Source organism: Rosa chinensis, chromosome 4 (genome assembly GCF_002994745.2).
Source record: "Rosa chinensis cultivar Old Blush chromosome 4, RchiOBHm-V2, whole genome shotgun sequence".
Lineage (NCBI taxonomy): Eukaryota > Viridiplantae > Streptophyta > Magnoliopsida > Rosales > Rosaceae > Rosa > Rosa chinensis.
This window is the reverse complement of record NC_037091.1, coordinates 45,406,011-45,424,470: the sequence shown is the minus strand read 5'-3', so window position 1 is coordinate 45,424,470 and position 18,460 is coordinate 45,406,011. Positions and strand designations below refer to the sequence as shown.

Below are 18,460 nucleotides of genomic sequence, written 5' to 3'. Positions count from 1 at the left end.
AACATGGAAGAGGTCAGCCTCTTCCCCACCTATAAAAGGTTTTCTCCTCTCTCCTCATTAATTACGCATTTACTACTTATCTACTGTTGTTCTGTCAATACAAATACATTGACTAACTTAGGCATCAGAGAAGAGAAGACCGCCCAACGCAGTCTCCCTCTGACGCCCTTTATATTTCATTTGACAGATAGCGGAAACTTTGAGAATATCACGAGTAGCGGTCCGCCCACATGAACAACGTTAACCAAGGTTTAGCCACCGCTAAATCTTAGACATCAACAGTTGCCTTCACCACAATTGTGTTTTTTTTTTTTTGAAACTTTCACCACAATTGTGTATTGTTATATACTTAACGACGAATCAGTCAACCTTGTGGGTTCATATAAATTGACCAAAGAAGCCAACAAAAATCTCCAACTTCATTCTCTAACCAGCTTAGTACCAACAATTGTGCCATATGAGGTCATCAATGTGGGATGCTAGCAGTGAGAAACATGAAAATCTCAAAGAAGCTGTCACCATCTTCCTAATCATCATGGAAACTGTCAGTTTCTAGTTCCTCCGGACTTGGAAGAAGCACTCAAGGAACCCGGAACAAGCTCCATTGCTGCCAGGCCCAAATGGTGTTCCACTACTCGGTTACCTTCTGTTTCCAAGTACCAGCCTTCACCACCAGTTCACAGACTTGTCACGGGTTTATGGCCCGATTTACAAGCTCCAACTCAGTACCAAACTGGCCATTATGGTCAGCTCACTATCGCTTGTGAAAGAAGTGGTTCATGACTAAGACACAATATTTGCCTACCGAGACCTTACAGTCGCAGCACGAATTCTCTCATATGGAGGATCTGATATAGTCTTTGAACCTATGGTCTAGATTCGAGGAGGATGCGCAAGGTGCTCATGAGTCAAATGCTAAGCAAAACCAACCTTGACGGTTGCTATGCTCTGAGAAAGGAAGAGGTTGTGAAGTCAATTAGTCACATTTTTTATTAGTGACAAAATTCGGACCCCAATTGATTTGGGGCAATTTGCATTATCCATAACTATCAACACAACCATGTTATGGGGTGGGACTCTACAAGGAGAGAAGAAATCTGATGTTGGATCCGATCGAGTTTAGAAAGGTGGTGGAAGAAATGATCGAGTTACTTGAGAAACCAAACGTCTCAGACTTTTTCCCTGCGCTAGCAAGGTTCGATATACAGGGAATTGGGAGTCAAGCAAAGAAGCTTTTGTCAGTAACGGAAAAAAAAATTTATATTCGACCATAGAAGCGCAAATGAATAAGGTTCAAAATGAGCGAGTGCCACAAAACCATGAAGAGAAGGGCTTTCTGCAGTTCCTCTTGGAAAATAATAATCATCAAGATAGTGCAACAATGCTTATGATACAACAAATGAAGGCCTTGCTCATGGTGCGCTATCTACAAATTGCTTCTAGTTACTTATTTTCTTTTTCTTTTTGTCGCTTTTAGTTCCATATAACTTGAGGAACAGTTAATTTGGTAGGTTTTCTTGAGGAACATCTATTGATGGAAGCAATTTTGTTAGGAGCATATCACGTACTTAAAAATAAAAAAAATAAAAATTTTATGTAGAAAAACAATTGGAAGTTCATTCTGCTACTTAAAAAATCACTGAAGTTAAATCTATAACAAAAAAAAGACTTTAATTAAACTATTTTCATACTTCTAATACTTCAATTAATTCTTCATTTATGCGCGTACATGATATGAAACCTTTTTTTTCCCTCAATACTCTGTGAAAATGCCGATGAGGTTTTTGTTTCTAGTTCACTAAACTCATGTGCACTAGTATTCACAAAATTCTACAGGACATTGTGGTGGGAGGAACCGACACCACAGCTATAACAGTAGAATAGGTAATGTCTGAGCTTTTACAGCATCCAGATGAAATGAGAAAAGTCCAAGCTAGAAGAACTAGCAGAAATTGTGGTGATGAACCACTTAGTTAAGGACTTTCATTTGCCGAAATTGGTGGTTGTCCAAGCCGAGGAGCCTTCTACCACCGCGCTGTCCAAGCCAATCCACCACCGTTGGTGGCTATCACATTCCTAAAGGTTCCAGGCAGTGTTCTAAAACTCGGCCGCCTAGGCGCTGGGCGGCGGCTCTCCGACTCGCCTAATAGGTAATCGGTGCCTCTGGGCGTTCTGGATCTGGGCGGGGGCCTAGGCGGCCTGGGCAGGCACCTAGGCGGCTGGGCGGGCACCTAGGCGGCTGGGCGGAACAAGCTAGGCGGTTGGGCTAGGCGGATTTCACGGCGAAGTACGGCAGAATTCAAGGCAAGCACAGTGGACTAGTCGGCCATACATGTTGAGCATGCTATTTCTGATGGTGGAGGCGCGAACAAGCGAATATCGTTAGTGGAAGAAGGCGAAATTCTGAAACTGGTGGAGGCCATTTCCATAATTGACCAGAGTAATGAGCTAGTGATTTTACCTGTACAAAGACCAAAGGAGAGAAACCAAGATCAGGATCACCAAGTGCTTGATTATAAGCCAGGCCATCAAATATAGAATCATCCTCCACAGCCATGGCCAACCATTCATCAATGGCTTCGTCACAACATGCCTCCACAGTTCTTACACTACCGTCGTTACACACGAGGAAAGGCCGGCTTGTTTTGGATCTCCGGATTCTCCCAGAGACGGCGAAGTATAGTTGGAGCAGTTGGAACATAGGCTTCTTTAAGTCATTCACCGTAAGCCCCTTAACTGCATCACTTTTGAAAAAGTAGATCCCTTTGATGTAGTGAAGCTTCATAGCCAAGTCCATGTTGGATCGCAGAGGTAGGAGGAGATATTGCTGGACGTCGTAAGATGATTTTGGTTTGAAAATATTTCTCGGTTTATTCGCGAGAGAGAATAAGAGACGATGATCGATGTGGCCTTCCTCAGTGTGTGGCTGCGAAGGCAAGAGAAATGGATAAGTATGCACGTGTGATGTGAAGAAAACAATTTGAATTCATGTGCTGCCATGTTTAATTAAAGGTCTAGCCTCTAGGCATGAGATGTCCTTGTTTCAATTAATTATTTGACAATTTAACAATTATTTTCCCCTTTTAAGTCTAAATATTCTTAGTTATATAATTATATATTATAAAATTAAATTAAAAATTAAAAAAATACAAAACCGCCTAGGCGTCGCCTAGTCACCAGCCTAGGCGTCTCGGCGCTAGTCCCCTGGCCACCGCCCGACTAGCGCCTAGCGATTTTTCGAACCTTGGTTCCAGGGTTTTTCTGAATGTTTGGTCCATTCATTGAGAACCTAGTGTTTGGGACAATCCCTTGGAATTTAGACCTGGGAGGTTCCCAAACACCGACCCCAACAACTGCTTTGATTACTTGGGCAATAAGTTTCAGTATCTTCCATTTGGTTCTTGGAGAAGAATCTGTGCTGGGATTCCCTTGGCGGGGAGGATGTTAATCTATTTGTTGGCTTCATTCTTGCACTCATTCGAGTGGAGGTTGCTTGAGGATACAAAGGTTGACCTTTCGAACAAATTCAGGTTTGTGACTAAGAAGGTGACTCCATTGATTGCTATACCAACGCTCAGGTTAACTAAATTGGAGCTCTATGCTTAGTTAAATTCCTTTCATTTCACTGTAAACTCGCAGCATGAATTGATTGTACAATTATCCATTACACTTGGATAAATTTAGATATGATAAGAAAAATAACTGGGAATGTATGAATTGACATTCTACTATTCTAGGTCTGTATCACTTTATTTTGGTCCAATTTTGTGTCTAGATTTATTCATGAATTGAACTTATCAAAATATTATACTACATTTCAAACAGACTTTTCATAATTAATCTGTTTCAGTTGTCTCGAGGGGTGTCTGATCCAACTGAACACGGGTTGTATCGATCCGTTACTATCGCTATCGGTCTTGCTTATCTACAAAATAGACGAAGGTCAGAGGGAAGACCAGGTGTGCCGGCCTTCAACGCTCCGATGCCTAAGTCAGTATCAGATAAGATAATGATAATGGAAAGCAGTAGTCAACAGTTACCTCTTTAGGTTGTTGGAGATGACCTCAATGTAGAAGGTTTGTGGGAGCTTGGTTCCGTTTCTTTCGATGTGGGACCCTCGGGATCCCGATATTGCCTGAGGAGTATCGGAACCCTTGGCTGGGAGCTTATCTTGCTGGTATATCAGCGATACGAGTCTTGCGCTTCCGATACTTGTGCCTAGGAGGTATATGTATACCAACAAGTCCCCCAAGTCCCCGGTTAAGAGTTCTCTTGGGTTTATCGTTGGTGAAAGTATCGGAAATGCAAGGCTAGTTTATGCCACGTGGCTTCCGTACAACCATTACCCCTAGTCCTCCAAGTCCCCACTAAAGAGAAGTCTTGGCTGGGGTGAGTAGGTCGTGTTGGCATTCAACGTTGTGTCGCTATCGCGAATCGGTGGTTGGGGTTGCATGCGTCTTTTAGGGCATAAGCTATGCCTTGGTGACACGTGTGGTGATCCTATTGGTGTTCGTGTGCTGGAAGACCAGTGTACTGGAGTCCGTAATGTGTAATAATGGCATAGTGGTGAGGAGCCGAGGCGACGGCGCATGACTTCTATAACGTTCAGGGATGTCGGACACGTGGTGAGATCTGGGGTCATCGTCCATGCACGTTCAATGGTCGTGGTGTTCTCAAAGTCCTTATATAAGGACAGAGGAGAAATATGGAGATGGTTACTGTTCCTTTGTTCGTGTTGGAGATTGAGACAATAACTAGGTGAATTTGGGGTCGTTGGTGTGTGGAGAGCTCAGAGTTTTTCGTGAAGCTGTCTAAATTGTCGTATTGTGAGCACCGTTGTCTCTGTGTTTCAATCGGAGGAGTGAACAGGTACGCCGTCTCTAAACCTTTCTAAGTTTATCTGAGTGTATTGGTGTGCGGAGGTCTTTGTGAGGGGTCGTAGTCCGGGAGTGAGATTTACCGGCTAGTTCTGGGTTGGGTTAGGTTCGGCGAGATTTTGGAGGGGTTGAATGTCGGGTTGAGTTGGGCTTGTTGCTGTTGCTCCGGGTGGGTGTGAAGATTTGAAATTTTTTAGGGGGAGCGTCGAGGAAGGAGATATAGAAACGACTGAGCAACTATCGATGAAGCCGTTTGTCTCTTTTTGGACCCATGAATTTGCTTCAATTATCAGATGTCCCAGATTATTGGTTTTGAAATCCACTTCATTCAGAGCGGTCATGTAAAACTCACACTGTTTGTGGAATTACTCTAGTGGGTGTGACTAGTCGACCCAAAGACCGTTAATGAAATTCAAACACGATACACCACCAGGGAAAAATGCCTTGTGGGCGAGGGAGTTGAGTACATCAACGGACTTGGACTTGAACTTGAGAAATGAAAGAAAATGGTCGAACCCGGGCCAATTTTCCTAGCGGCTATTAGGCTTAGGCCGCGTTTGTTTGCTTGGTTAAGCTGCCTGATAAGGATTAAAAATTTCATGTCTAACTGTTTCATCTGTTTGGCAATCTGGATTTCTATAGATTGGAAATTTCAATTCCTATCAGAGTAGGATATCTAATCTTGTTGAACAGGTGGAATAAGAAGTAGATATAAAATTTGACAGACACCGACCTTATCGTGAAACATATACACGCCAATAACAACTACTAGCCTTCATCTTCATCACATCTTTGTCGACCAATTCCATTTTATTTTTTATTTTTTTAGTTAATTCTTATACAATTAAAGATGATCAAATGATTTCACTCTTACCCCTATGGTCGACCAATTCCAGTGAATTCCGGCCATATCCGGCGAAACCCAGACATCTGCAGCCAAGTCAGGCGACGTCTTCCTCCTCTTGCATCTTAACTATTGGTTCCTAAAATATCATCACGTCCTCATAAGGAACCTCAGAATGATTGGTCGATTGTGAATTCGATCTCTGCAATTTTTGTTTCCACCAAGAGTTCTTCGGCTAAAAATCGGCGATCTCCGGGAAATTTTCAGCCATCCCCAACCTCCATTACAGCTTATTATAGTTGTGTTTTTCTTCTCCGGCCATCTCCGGTTGCCGATGCGAAGCTTAAGCTCATGCTCCATTAACGACTAGATGCAATCTCCTTTGCTTCGTCTCTGTTTTTTTTTCTTCTTCTTCTAAATGGATAGAGTTCCAATCCAATTCAAAATCTAGTGTAACAAATGAAGTATAAGGTTAAGGATTTCTTCTCCAATCTAATCCATTTATGTATCCTAATCCATTCCTATCTTGGTTGCCAAACGTGGCCTTAGCACAATGTAGATGGATAGGAGCTGACTGGACAAAGACATTTGGCCTAGATTGGGCTGATTATGTTTTTATTGTTTTTTATTTATGTTGGTGTTTTTTTTTATATTTAAATGTGGCTTAACGCTGGTAATAAGTCCCTACCCTATTGTGGTAAGGCAACGTGGGCTTTGTCCCGGACTGCACATCTTGTGTGTCTTGTCTGCTCTGGTTAGGCGGCGAGTTTCTTACTTCGTCAAATGGTCGCAACCTCCCAATGGTAGGATGAAAGTAAGTGTTGCCAAATGTGGCCTTAGCACGATGTAGATGGATAGGAGCTGGTTATGTTTTTATTGTTTTTTATTTATGTTGGTTTTTTATTTATTTATTTAAATGTGGCTTAACGTTGGTAATAAGTCCCTACCCTATTATGGTAAGGCAACGTGGGTTTTGTCCCGGACTGCACATCTTGTGTGCCTTGTCTGCTCTGGTTAGGCGGCGAGTTTCTTACTTCGTCAAATGGTCGCAACCTCCCAATGGTAGGATGAAAGTAAGTGTTGCCAGATTGTTTTTCCAATGGCAACATAGTGGGAAGCTGATAATATTAGTAAATTATGGCTCAACATGAGTAATATCTTTCTGGTGTGTCGCCGCAACTGTAAACCGAATAGAGTAACCAACTGTGCATTCTTCGCTAATTGGTGCTTGTTAGAAGCATATATTTAGGTAAGACTCATGTTGTTATCTCGGAATGTTCTCTTTATGTTGATTGTATTTTGGGGTTTAGGCAAAATCCCCCCCCAACCAACCAAAAAATGTATTATGCGATTTCATTAATGATCAAAACTTGAGGGCAACCGTATTGGCCCCATTTCCAGAAAAATAAAATAATAATACATTAATTACAAAAAAAAAAAAAACAAATACACTAAGAAATTTCTACATACAATTCATCTGTGGTAACCTATGCATGAGATGAATCCTATTATACAATATGCCTGTTAATTTTTGTAACCATATAACTACTTTTGATTCACTAATTAGTAATTAAACAGAATGATTAAATTATGTTTAGTCCCTGTACTATGACCTTTTTTTCGTTTTAGTCCCTGACATTCTCAATTAATCTGAAAAGTCCCTAACGTCAAAATTTCCGTCTGATTGGTCCCTCCCGCGTCAAATTAGGAGTTGGTCTTAAGTGAAATGTCCAATATACCCCTCTGCTATTTCTTTTTCCTTTTTAATTTCTTTTTTTTCCTCTTTAATATCTTTTTTTTCCTTTTTTTCTTTTTCTTTTTCCTTTTTATTATTCATTTTTTCTTTTTAATTTCTTTTTTTTCCTTTTTAATGACCATTGTATCTTGCTGCATCGGTAGCGCCACGTCGGCGAACCAATCCAGATCGACCCGAAACCCCAATTCTTGTTCTCCACGCCGGTAGCCCTTTTTTTTTTTTTTTTCCTTTTTAATGACCATCATATCCTGCTGCATCAATAGCACCACGTCGGCGAACCAATCCAGATTGACCTGAAACCCCAATTATTGTTCTCCACGCTGGCGGCCATTTTTCTTTTCCATCACTATTCTTCTTCTTCACTTCTGGTTTTGGTCAACTTGGCCATCAAAAACCATCATTTCAATCAGACCCAAAATCTAAATCACCATTTTGAGCAAGACCCAAAAACCTCAAGGTCTTAAAAAATGGTAGTTTTCAGTGAAAAATTTCCAAATTGAGGCTTGATGTGGAGAGAGAAAGTGAGATTTGAGTGGGAGAGAGAAGTAGGCTATGAAAACAAGAGGGGAGTGGTTTAGCGGCGAATTTCTGAGCTGATTGGGATCTGCTTGTGTTTGGGAGATGGCGTCGGCGACAATGGAGGCGAGGGCGGATCCCAACAGAGGGAGATGGCTTCAGAGAAGGTGAAGAAGTGATCGATCAGCTCCTAGCCTCTTGCTTTTGCTCGATGTCCATCTCTGCACCGCCAAGCTAGGTCTTTGCTGGGCTTGGTTTCAATTTGGGGAGAGAAACAGATAGGTTGTGAAGTTTGATCGGAATGGGATTGGTGGGTTGAGGAAAGAGAAAGTCGGCAAAACGAAAAGAAAAAAAAAAGAAATTAAAAAGGAACAAGAAAAAAAAAAGCAAAAAAGAAATTAAAAAGGAAAAAAAGAAAAAAAAAAAAAAAAGGAAAAAATTTAAAAAGGAACAAGAAAAAAGAAGAAAAAGCAAAAAAGAAATTAAAAAGAAAAAAAAGGAGAAAAAGAAATTAAAAAGGAAAAAGAAATAACAAAGGGGTATATTGGACATTTCACCTAAGGCCAACTAAAGAAAAAACAAGAAAAAAAAGGAAAAAAAGAAATTAAAAAGGAAAAAGAAATAACATAGGGGTATATTAGACATTTCACCTAAGGCCAACTCCTAATTTGACGCGGGAATGACCAATCAGACGGAAATTTTGACGTTAGAGACTTTTCAGATTAATTGAGAATGTCAGGGACTAAAACGAAAAAATGGTCATAATACAGAGACTAAACATAATTATATTAATAGAATTGCAGTAACTCTCACATAATGAAAAACGAGTACATGAGATCGACATCTATCGTACAAGCAAATGTGCAGAGCTATACAAAGAAATTATATCCATTTCCCTCCTCTGGATTGTATTAGAACAAATTGACTATGTTGATTATAACTCAACTGAAGTGATTATGTTGATTATAACTCAACTCAAGTATTGATTACACCCTAGTAATGTAAAATATGATCATTTAGTTTTTTCTAATATCTCATCCAAATGAACTTTTATACCAAATCTAAAATGATCTATTTCTGGAATGAAAATATTCTTTTCATAGTTCTCTTGTTATCTTAATCACAGTATCAAATTCTGTTTGAGGGTTTTAATTCAAACCTGCTTGCCCCTTAGTTACTTCTTGGTCATGAAAATGATGCTTTTTCCTTTCACAGAAAATGACATGGCATATCATCGAGTGAGTTACATGAGTAGCAATTTGCAGCTTGACTGCACATCTAACGCATGCTAAAATGCTGTACTTCTATATCACACAGACGAATCCTCTGTGTTGCTTCCTCTTCTTTTCTCTATATGCAACAGGTTTGTTCGAAAATATATAATCATCTGTGGTTTCATATGTGAAAATCAAAAGAGAAGCACAGTTCATAAAATCTAAATCAAAAACCCAATAATCAAATCCAACATCAAAGGAGGTATAGGAAAAGAAACTTACAAAAAAACAAATGAAGAATAACTTGAAGGTTGTGATCAAGAAAGGCATGGATATAGAAGGACTTTGAGAACTACTGATATTATGAGAGAGCACAAATGATAGGGTGATAGTTATCGACTTTAAGTCCATTCTTGATCGTCTTCGAGGTCAGTATTTATAAATATATTGAGAACACACACTACAGTTAACGTAAACTAAAGAATAATCATCCAGCAAGGAGATTGCCTGTTGCCACAACGACGTGTTTCCCGTAGTGTCTTGTCTTCCCCGATGAGAAACAATGAAACATAAATGGGTGATCAGCCTCAAATTCTTCTATCAGAAAATAATGATCTGAACACATTTACATAGCAGCAGAAGTAGCAGCTGCAGCTGTTATGCTATTTTCATCACCAAACTTCCTAGTTAAGCAAGTAATTGCAGTTGGATTATGGTCTGTAGATCCAAAGTAATTACTGGCTAGAAAAAGAGAAACATCTGTTTTCTGTATTGTTTGCTGAAGGAGATGCTCTGGCATTACAACAACCCTTATACAAGTAACTGAAGTATCCTTGCTAGGTACCTGCATCTAACCATTGATACATTGGGGAACTCCTTAGCTCTGAAGTACGGATGAAAAATGAAAAGAAAGAAAATTCAGCCAAAAGAAAAAATTGATATATGATCTAAGATATCTCAGAGAAGACCTCATTTGGATTGCACACTATGAAGAATCATTTAAATGTGTTCCAGACTAACCATTGCATGAAGTTATGAAACAAAACCATGATCAGAAACACAATATGTCCTGAAACTATTTGCTTTCCCTCAATCTCTCATTTTGAATTTCTGAACTGTGGATCAAGCATGACTAAAATCAGTAAAATGTCATTTAATTTCCATCAAGTTCAGATCGTTTCTTCTTTTGGATATACCAAAGGAGAGGCAGTGTTTTGTATTGCAAGTATACCAACTTGTACAATTTGATATTTGCATCAGTTTCTTCTTCATACCAACAACCTATTGAAAGCAGGATACCTGATGTACCTAAACATGCAGAACATCAGAGTAAAGGAATTCATTACCACAAACTATTTCAATGTCAAGATTCACAATCATAGTCATTAATTTCTGAAGATTTGCAATCATAGAACAGCACAAAATCCATTTTGAAACCAGCCTAGATGATTTTCTACTATCATTAGCTCCCTATCTGAACCCTAATCCTAACATTAGCTGTTGAGAGTGCAAACATTGATAACCCATCCGTCTTTATACTTGGAAGAGATGATGTCCATGACCATTGTAACTACAGGTGCTGGTTTCCCCCTTAGAACCTTCCTTACATCCTCGACGTAAGGCACAAACCCCTTGCCCATCATCACCTTCACAAACTTTTTTCTCCTTCCTCCCCAGCTGCATTGTCCTCCTGCCTCGCAAACCTCTCTAACACTGCAGTGTAGATAGCAGCATTGGGCCGCATTCCTTTCTCCATCATCTCAAGAAAGTATTTCTTTGCATCTTTGAAGAAGCCGGGGTCAGCAGCAAGTGCCTTGATCAAAATTGAGTAAGTGTAGGAGCACGGGGAATACCCATCATCCAACATGCGCTGGTACACCTCCAGAGCACCCTTTGGTCTTGCCAGCATTGATGAAGGTTTCAATAACACAGGTATACAGGACAACCATGTGGTGCACACTCGACTCATGGTACTACTTCTGAAAGAGCATCCACGCCTCGTGTCTATTTCCATCATCAAGTAAAGCCTTGTACATGTTGTCTGCCTGTTTCTGGGTGCCTTGGATGCGCCAGTCATGTAAGACTCTTTGCATGTCCTCATCAGCTGTCTTCTCAAGGTAATGATGCAACTTCATTGCCTTGATCACATCCTCCAGGTTTTCTTTCTCAAAATTAACACATTCAGGCACAAACACCTTAGTCTTTATGAACTCAAGGAACCCCCTGACTGTCCACACAGGCAATGCCTTCAAACACCCTACAGCAAACATCAAAATTGGGCTTCCTGCCCTTATCCAACATTTCCACAAAACATTTCTTGGCAACACCAAGCATATTAGTGTCCGATTGAGCTGCAACCGTAAGTCCCACGATGAGTAAATTGTACGTGTAGCTGCTGGGAGTGACTCCAGTGGCTAACATGTACCTGTAAACGTTGAGAGCCATGTTGGTCTGGCCGGTATTGAGCAAGCCATCAATCATGTAAGTGAAAACCGCCACGGCCGGCACTCGGCTCTCTATCTGAAGGAAAGGCTTGAAAATCTTATTGGCTTCGTCGGCCAGCCCCTCATCTTTCATAGAATCAAACATTTCAAATGCATATTTCACAAGACTGTCATTCAAATCTACCTGAATCTTTTCAAACATCTGCTGTACATATACGTCATAATCTTTGCTGCAACTTTTTACATGGTCTCCTACTTCCCAAAACCCTTGAAAGGGGGGACCCATAATCATCTGCAATTTCATCAAGAACCTAACTTTAGTACCAAAACTCTATCACAAATTCAAATATCGAGTCCAAAATTTATGGACTTTTTGCTTCTACTTCAATAAAGGTTTGAACTTTACATGTAGTTTATAGACAATGAGGTGGAATGGGTGAGAGGGAGTACCGGAGGAGAGGTGCTTGGTCATCGGAGATGAGAAGTTGAGGAGGGTTGTTCGAGCAGCAACGCCGGGTGGAGTAACAGAAGTAGTGCTGACGTGGCGGGTGAGTGAGCAGCTGCAAGCTGACGGCGATAGACCTGCCTGAGCGGTAGAGCGAACTCAGACTCCGAGCAAATATCTTCTCTTCTGCATTGGTCCTCCTTCCTCTGAAGCGAAGGGGGTTTCAAATTTTGAAGAAGTAGAAATAAATAAACTAACAAACGCGGTGGGAGGATGTCTTATCAAGATACAACAAACTTGGGGAATAGTGTTGAACTTTCGCCACGTGGCAGTCAACCGGAAGCCACATTTCAACGGTCAGTAGACCGGGAAGGTTGACCACTTGATGAAAGCTGTAGGAGAAAATTGTAATTAAGAACGTTGATGAAAGCCAAAAGACCACTTCAATTCATTCATAAGGTTGCAGGTCTGCAACTAGCTAGCTAGGTATTTGGTTACCTATACAATCTCAGACGAAAACATGAGAAAGAACGGCTTTTTTGGAAGGCAAGCTGTTGTGTTTTAAATGATTACTCGCAAGTGCACGAATCGATTGTAGTATAGTTAGTGCAAGCACGAGGTCGTTCCAACAAGGATTGAAACTCAAATTGATTCTAACTCAAATAACCAATTGAACACAAAAATAAACAAACATTTGGGAAGATTGTGATGATTGAAATTATAACTAAACAACTAAGAATAGAAACAAAAGAATTAAGAGATGAATATGAGAGTTGAATGCTAAGACTTTGAATCCACCACCTAGTACTTCTACTCTATTGCTAGCTGACAACCATTGAATTCCCTAGATTTTATGCTAATGATTCCCGTACATAAGCCTTATTGATCCCAGACATATGCCAAAGTTCTTCTAACTTATGAATTCTAACTTATTGATCCCATATAGAACTCAAGTAGCCAAACTATAATTTACTTCACTTAATGATCAGGTTCAAGCAAACATGTTCAACTCCATTAGGCACAAAAGAACTAGGAAATCATGCAAACAAGAATATCGACTATGATCAAGCACTTGTATTCTCAATTCACAACTCTGTAATCACAAGATTGAATTATCTTTAGGCACCCTAGAAAACATCTACTCTTTGATCAAGCATCATGTTCTCCAACCAAATAACTCATAAACAAAACCTAGGTCTTATTGATCCCGAGCAAAGATTTTGAATAAAAGTTCTATTGAAACGGTGATTAAGAGTTTAACATAGAAATCCAGAAACTCAATAACAAACCAACTAAACAAATAGAATAGTCATACTAGGGGCTTCATCTCAGCCCTAGCTTAGAAGTTTAGCAAAAAGAAACGATAACAATAACTAAGAAAAATATAGTGAAGGAGGAATAAAGATGGAGGTGACTCCTCTTGCTCTTGTTGCCTCTCAATCTGCTCTCCAGGCCACACCTTGTGTCTCTCAAAAACGGCCTAGGTTTCTCCTTGTATATCTCTTTTTAATTCCTATTTGACTTGGGCTTCTTGGGTCTTCTAGTCCAACTTGGAATTGCTTTCTTCTCTCCAAAGAAAACGCAAGGTTACTATAGTCAATGCAAGTAATTACTCCAAATATGTCAAACACGTTCAGTCTTATTCTATTCGGGTGCTAAGATCAACGGACTTGGGCCTCACAAGTCAGATTCCGAAAATATATGCAAAATCCGTCAGAATCTGCCTTCCCGAACTAGGTTCACTTAAATCATCATAACTTCCTCCACAAGAATGCGAATCCACTTCCGTAAAATTCCTCAGAAAGCTAACATCCGTATCTTTCCAATGGTATAAGGATTGCCTGCTAATTCCTTCTGAGAAGGTACAGTTTAATCTTTGAAGTTGAAGCAAAACAGAGACAATTCTGGAAGATCAGAATGGCCAGCATCCTTTCAATCCTGCGTTTGACTTAAGCTCCAAATCCTTCTTTTCTCCAATTTAACCTACAAAACACAAAGACAAAGTAAATGACTCAAATATGACAAGTTCTAAGTCTAGAATCCTACATTTAAGGGTATAAAAATGTATGAAATTATGAACCTATCAAATACCCCCAAACTTAGATTTTGCTAGTCCTCGAGCAAACAAGAAAAGAAAAATAAATGACTCAAAGCACAGACCTAATGTCTTCCAAACATTTCAGAGAACTTATATTGCCCACAAGTCTGGTCAGTCAAGATTCAAGCAATCACAATATCAAATTCACAACTTCACTTAAAAGCTAATCTATTTTGATAACCATCATGCTCAAAATTTAGTGCAAGGACAATCAAACCAATGCAACAAAAGAAACTCAACCTTCTCATGTTTTGAACAAATGTCAACTCAATTTCTCACAAGGGTGCACTCAATTTCTTTTCTCTCATGATTTTCTGACTGTAGCATAAGCTTATATTTTCACTCAAGTTATATGTGAGGGGAATGATCTATAAAGGCAAACAAATAGCTCACATATGATAACAAGAAAGAAAAGCTTTTTCTGAAAATATTTTTTTTTAGTTATGATCTCATGAAAGGAATGCCAAAACTCGGATGAAAGGCCAGTGACACCATATGCTCACCCCTTTGCACAAGTCTCCACAAATCGAATGCACAACTTCAAAGATCAAAGAGGTCTTTATTTAGGGTTGCAATGGGGCCAAGGGTTAAGGTTTAAAGAAAGAAAGAATAGGGCATCACAAATATTCTAAAACCTAGTGGAGCATTGTAATGAAGTAGAGATGCAAAGTCTTTGAAGTCCTCAAGGTATAATGTCAAAATATTGGTGAAGTAGGACAAGGACCGGATTCTTCATGTTGGGCCTTCACTTCCAAACGAACTCCTTTTCACTTGGTGGATCATATCCGAACTTTGTATTTTTTTTTTTAATGCCGAATACTTGCATCTTCTTCTTCTTTGTTTCTTTTTTTTTTCTTGTGCTTTTTTTGTTTTTTTATTTTTTTTATTTTTTATATCGGCAATAAATCTTTTTTCTTTTCTTTGGATCATGAATATGATTCCCCCACACTTGCTCTTTACAACAATCACCTTGAACGAAAACATCTCATGAATATAGCTCCACTAAATCTTTAGAATAAGGGTAAAGGAAAAACTATACTAGGCTCACGGTTAAGGATTATGTGGGTGATGAAAAAAAAATGCTAAATGAAGGCTCAAAGGGGTTAATCTAGGGGGTTGCACAACTTGTGTGCATTAAAGGAACACAGGCTTTATTTGGCTATGGTGGTTAATCCTAGTGCCTTTATCCTTTCCCATCCATCATGCAATTCAACCATACGCTTTGAGAGGCTTTGGGGCAAGTTCTAGCATTTGTCCTTATATAATACGCACGTCAAATCCGAGTCTCAACCAAGATGAATAAAAGATGAGATCATGCAAAATCCACGTCAAGAAAATAGTATGATCTATTCTAATTCACTCAGAAAAGAAAAGCACATATATAAGCTCAAATTCTCACAAGGGTAAAATCAAGTTTAGCTCATTCTAGCATGCATCAATCAAATTTCAATCATTACACCAATCTAACCATCAATGCAAGATAAGCTGAGCACAATAGTCATAAAAATCTATTAACAATTACTTAAAATCATGAATCAATACATGCTTGCTATCATCTTAAGACCATAATATTATCCGTTAGAAGTTCATGCTCATCATAGTGTTTGGAAGAACCCTAAGACTTGGACTAACCAACAAAACTAAAAACCCAATGAAAAACACAAATTTATTTATTTATTATTATTATCTTTTTGTTTTGTTTTTTTTTTTTTTGTATAAGGTAAAACAGAACATAGAACACTGACCTAAGAAAATTAAAAAAATACGAAATCCCACCCCCAAACTTAAATTGAGCATTGTCCGCAATGTGAAGAACAAATCAGTCGCAGGATTGAAGTGCATACTGCAATCCCCGAGTATAAAACAGCAGTGCAGCAATAACAGTAAGGGGACAGAACACGACCAAAACAACTAATGGATGAAAAAGAACTACTAAAAGAGAAGAAAAGAGTAAGGAAACGTCCCTGGTATGAAGGTAGCAGATGTGACACGAGGGCATGCAAATCTGTTCTTCTTTCTGTTGCTAAAGACACCTCCATATTTGTTCGAGCTTGGACTTGTTTCTTCCATCAATGTCACTTGATAGATCCAAAACAGCAGCTTCCTTGATATTCCAGCAGCAAACAACCTACTCACATGTGAATTTCCAATCTTCCATTCACGTTGAACAATGATTCGCAGCTTCCTCCTTTTTAGCTTCTTCCAGTGAGAAGGTCTATTACTTTGTCTTGCATCATTCTTCAAATATACTGCTTTTAAATGGAAGACATTCTCTTGATAGACTAATCTTCTTTTGTTGGTGCATAAATCCTTCAAACCTTGTGCAAATGTTGGATCTTGCTGAATTGCTATCCTGATTTCATCATCTTCCATTGGATGAGCAATTGGTTGACTCGGAACTCGCCCTTCCTCTGCTTTATTCAAAGCAGCTGCAATGTTACCGACCTGTACCTCCAACTTGGCTATGGCTTCAGCAATTACTTTTTGCTCTTTGTTTGTCTCATAAATAGCCTGAAGCATATGAACATTAGCCTTTTGGAACTCCATCTGATTTTGTGAGAGTTGTTGCATGGTTTCCTCAAGGGTTGGCTTCTTTGGCTCAATAAGCATAGATGGGCAAGTCTGTTGAATGTCTTGAAGCATTTGTTGATTAAATACATTAATTTGCATCAGTTCTTGTAATGTCTCCTCAAGTGATGGCTGCTTTGGCTCGATCAAGATTTCATAGGATGATGGAATGTTGCCAGCTTGGCTTGGCCATTGTGTAGCTTCGTAACTTTCAGTGCTGAACCATGAGAAGTCACTGCAATGTCTCCATTGCAAACTGTAGGAATAAGGTTCTTCTTGTGGCCATGAAGGTACATCCCATGAGCATGGATTGTCACCAAGCCTTGAATAGGTGTTGTTATATGCTTGCTCGGAATAGTAAGCTGGAAAGGCCATGAATAGAAATTGTTTAGTAAAACAAACAGAAAAAAAAAAAATTGTAAATCTAAAACAAAACTCTACGATTAACGAATTGGTAACTAAATTAAAATCAAAATAAATTCCAATCCCCGTCGACGGCGCCAAAAACTTGTTGTGTTTTAAATGATTACTCGCAAGTGCACGAATCGATTGTAGTATAGTTAGTGCAAGCACGAGGTCGTTCCAACAAGGATTGAAACTCAAATTGATTCTAACTCAAATAACCAATTGAACACAAAAATAAACAAACATTTGGGAAGATTGTGATGATTGAAATTATAACTAAACAACTAAGAATAGAAACAAAAGAATTAAGAGATGAATATGAGAGTTGAATGCTAAGACTTTGAATCCACCACCTAGTACTTCTACTCTATTGCTAGCTGACAACCATTGAATTCCCTAGATTTTATGCTAATGATTCCCGTACATAAGCCTTATTGATCCCAGACATATGCCAAAGTTCTTCTAACTTATGAATTCTAACTTATTGATCCCATATAGAACTCAAGTAGCCAAACTATAATTTACTTCACTTAATGATCAGGTTCAAGCAAACATGTTCAACTCCATTAGGCACAAAAGAACTAGGAAATCATGCAAACAAGAATATCGACTATGATCAAGCACTTGTATTCTCAATTCACAACTCTGTAATCACAAGATTGAATTATCTTTAGGCACCCTAGAAAACATCTACTCTTTGATCAAGCATCATGTTCTCCAACCAAATAACTCATAAACAAAACCTAGGTCTTATTGATCCCGAGCAAAGATTTTGAATAAAAGTTCTATTGAAACGGTGATTAAGAGTTTAACATAGAAATCCAGAAATTCAATAACAAACCAACTAAACAAATAGAATAGTCATACTAGGGGCTTCATCTCAGCCCTAGCTTAGAAGTTTAGCAAAAAGAAACGATAACAATAACTAAGAAAAATATAGTGAAGGAGGAATAAAGATGGAGGTGACTCCTCTTGCTCTTGTTGCCTCTCAATCTGCTCTCCAGGCCACACCTTGTGTCTCTCAAAAACGGCCTAGGTTTCTCCTTGTATATCTCTTTTTAATTCCTATTTGACTTGGGCTTCTTGGGTCTTCTAGTCCAACTTGGAATTGCTTTCTTCTCTCCAAAGAAAACGCAAGGTTACTATAGTCAATGCAAGTAATTACTCCAAATATGTCAAACACGTTCAGTCTTATTCTATTCGGGTGCTAAGATCAACGGACTTGGGCCTCACAAGTCAGATTCCGAAAATATATGCAAAATCCGTCAGAATCTGCCTTCCCGAACTAGGTTC

The 18,460-nt window shown here is 39.1% G+C and overlaps 1 protein-coding gene and 1 pseudogene across 1 annotated transcript; one reads left to right on the top strand and one right to left on the bottom strand.

Annotated features, from left to right (window-relative positions):
* The first annotated feature begins 469 nt into the window (after positions 1-469).
* LOC112199400 lies at positions 470-3,606 on the top strand (annotated as a pseudogene).
* LOC121052478 (protein ECERIFERUM 26-like) lies at positions 2,127-2,833 on the bottom strand. The gene is made up of 2 exons (XM_040517623.1): positions 2,462-2,833; positions 2,127-2,350 (listed from the first exon to the last, which is right to left on the bottom strand). The coding sequence occupies exons 1-2, from the start codon at positions 2,795-2,797 to the stop codon at positions 2,345-2,347; spliced, it is 342 nt and encodes a 113-aa protein (XP_040373557.1). The 5' UTR covers positions 2,798-2,833; the 3' UTR covers positions 2,127-2,344.
* Positions 3,607-18,460: the final 14,854 nt, after the last annotated feature.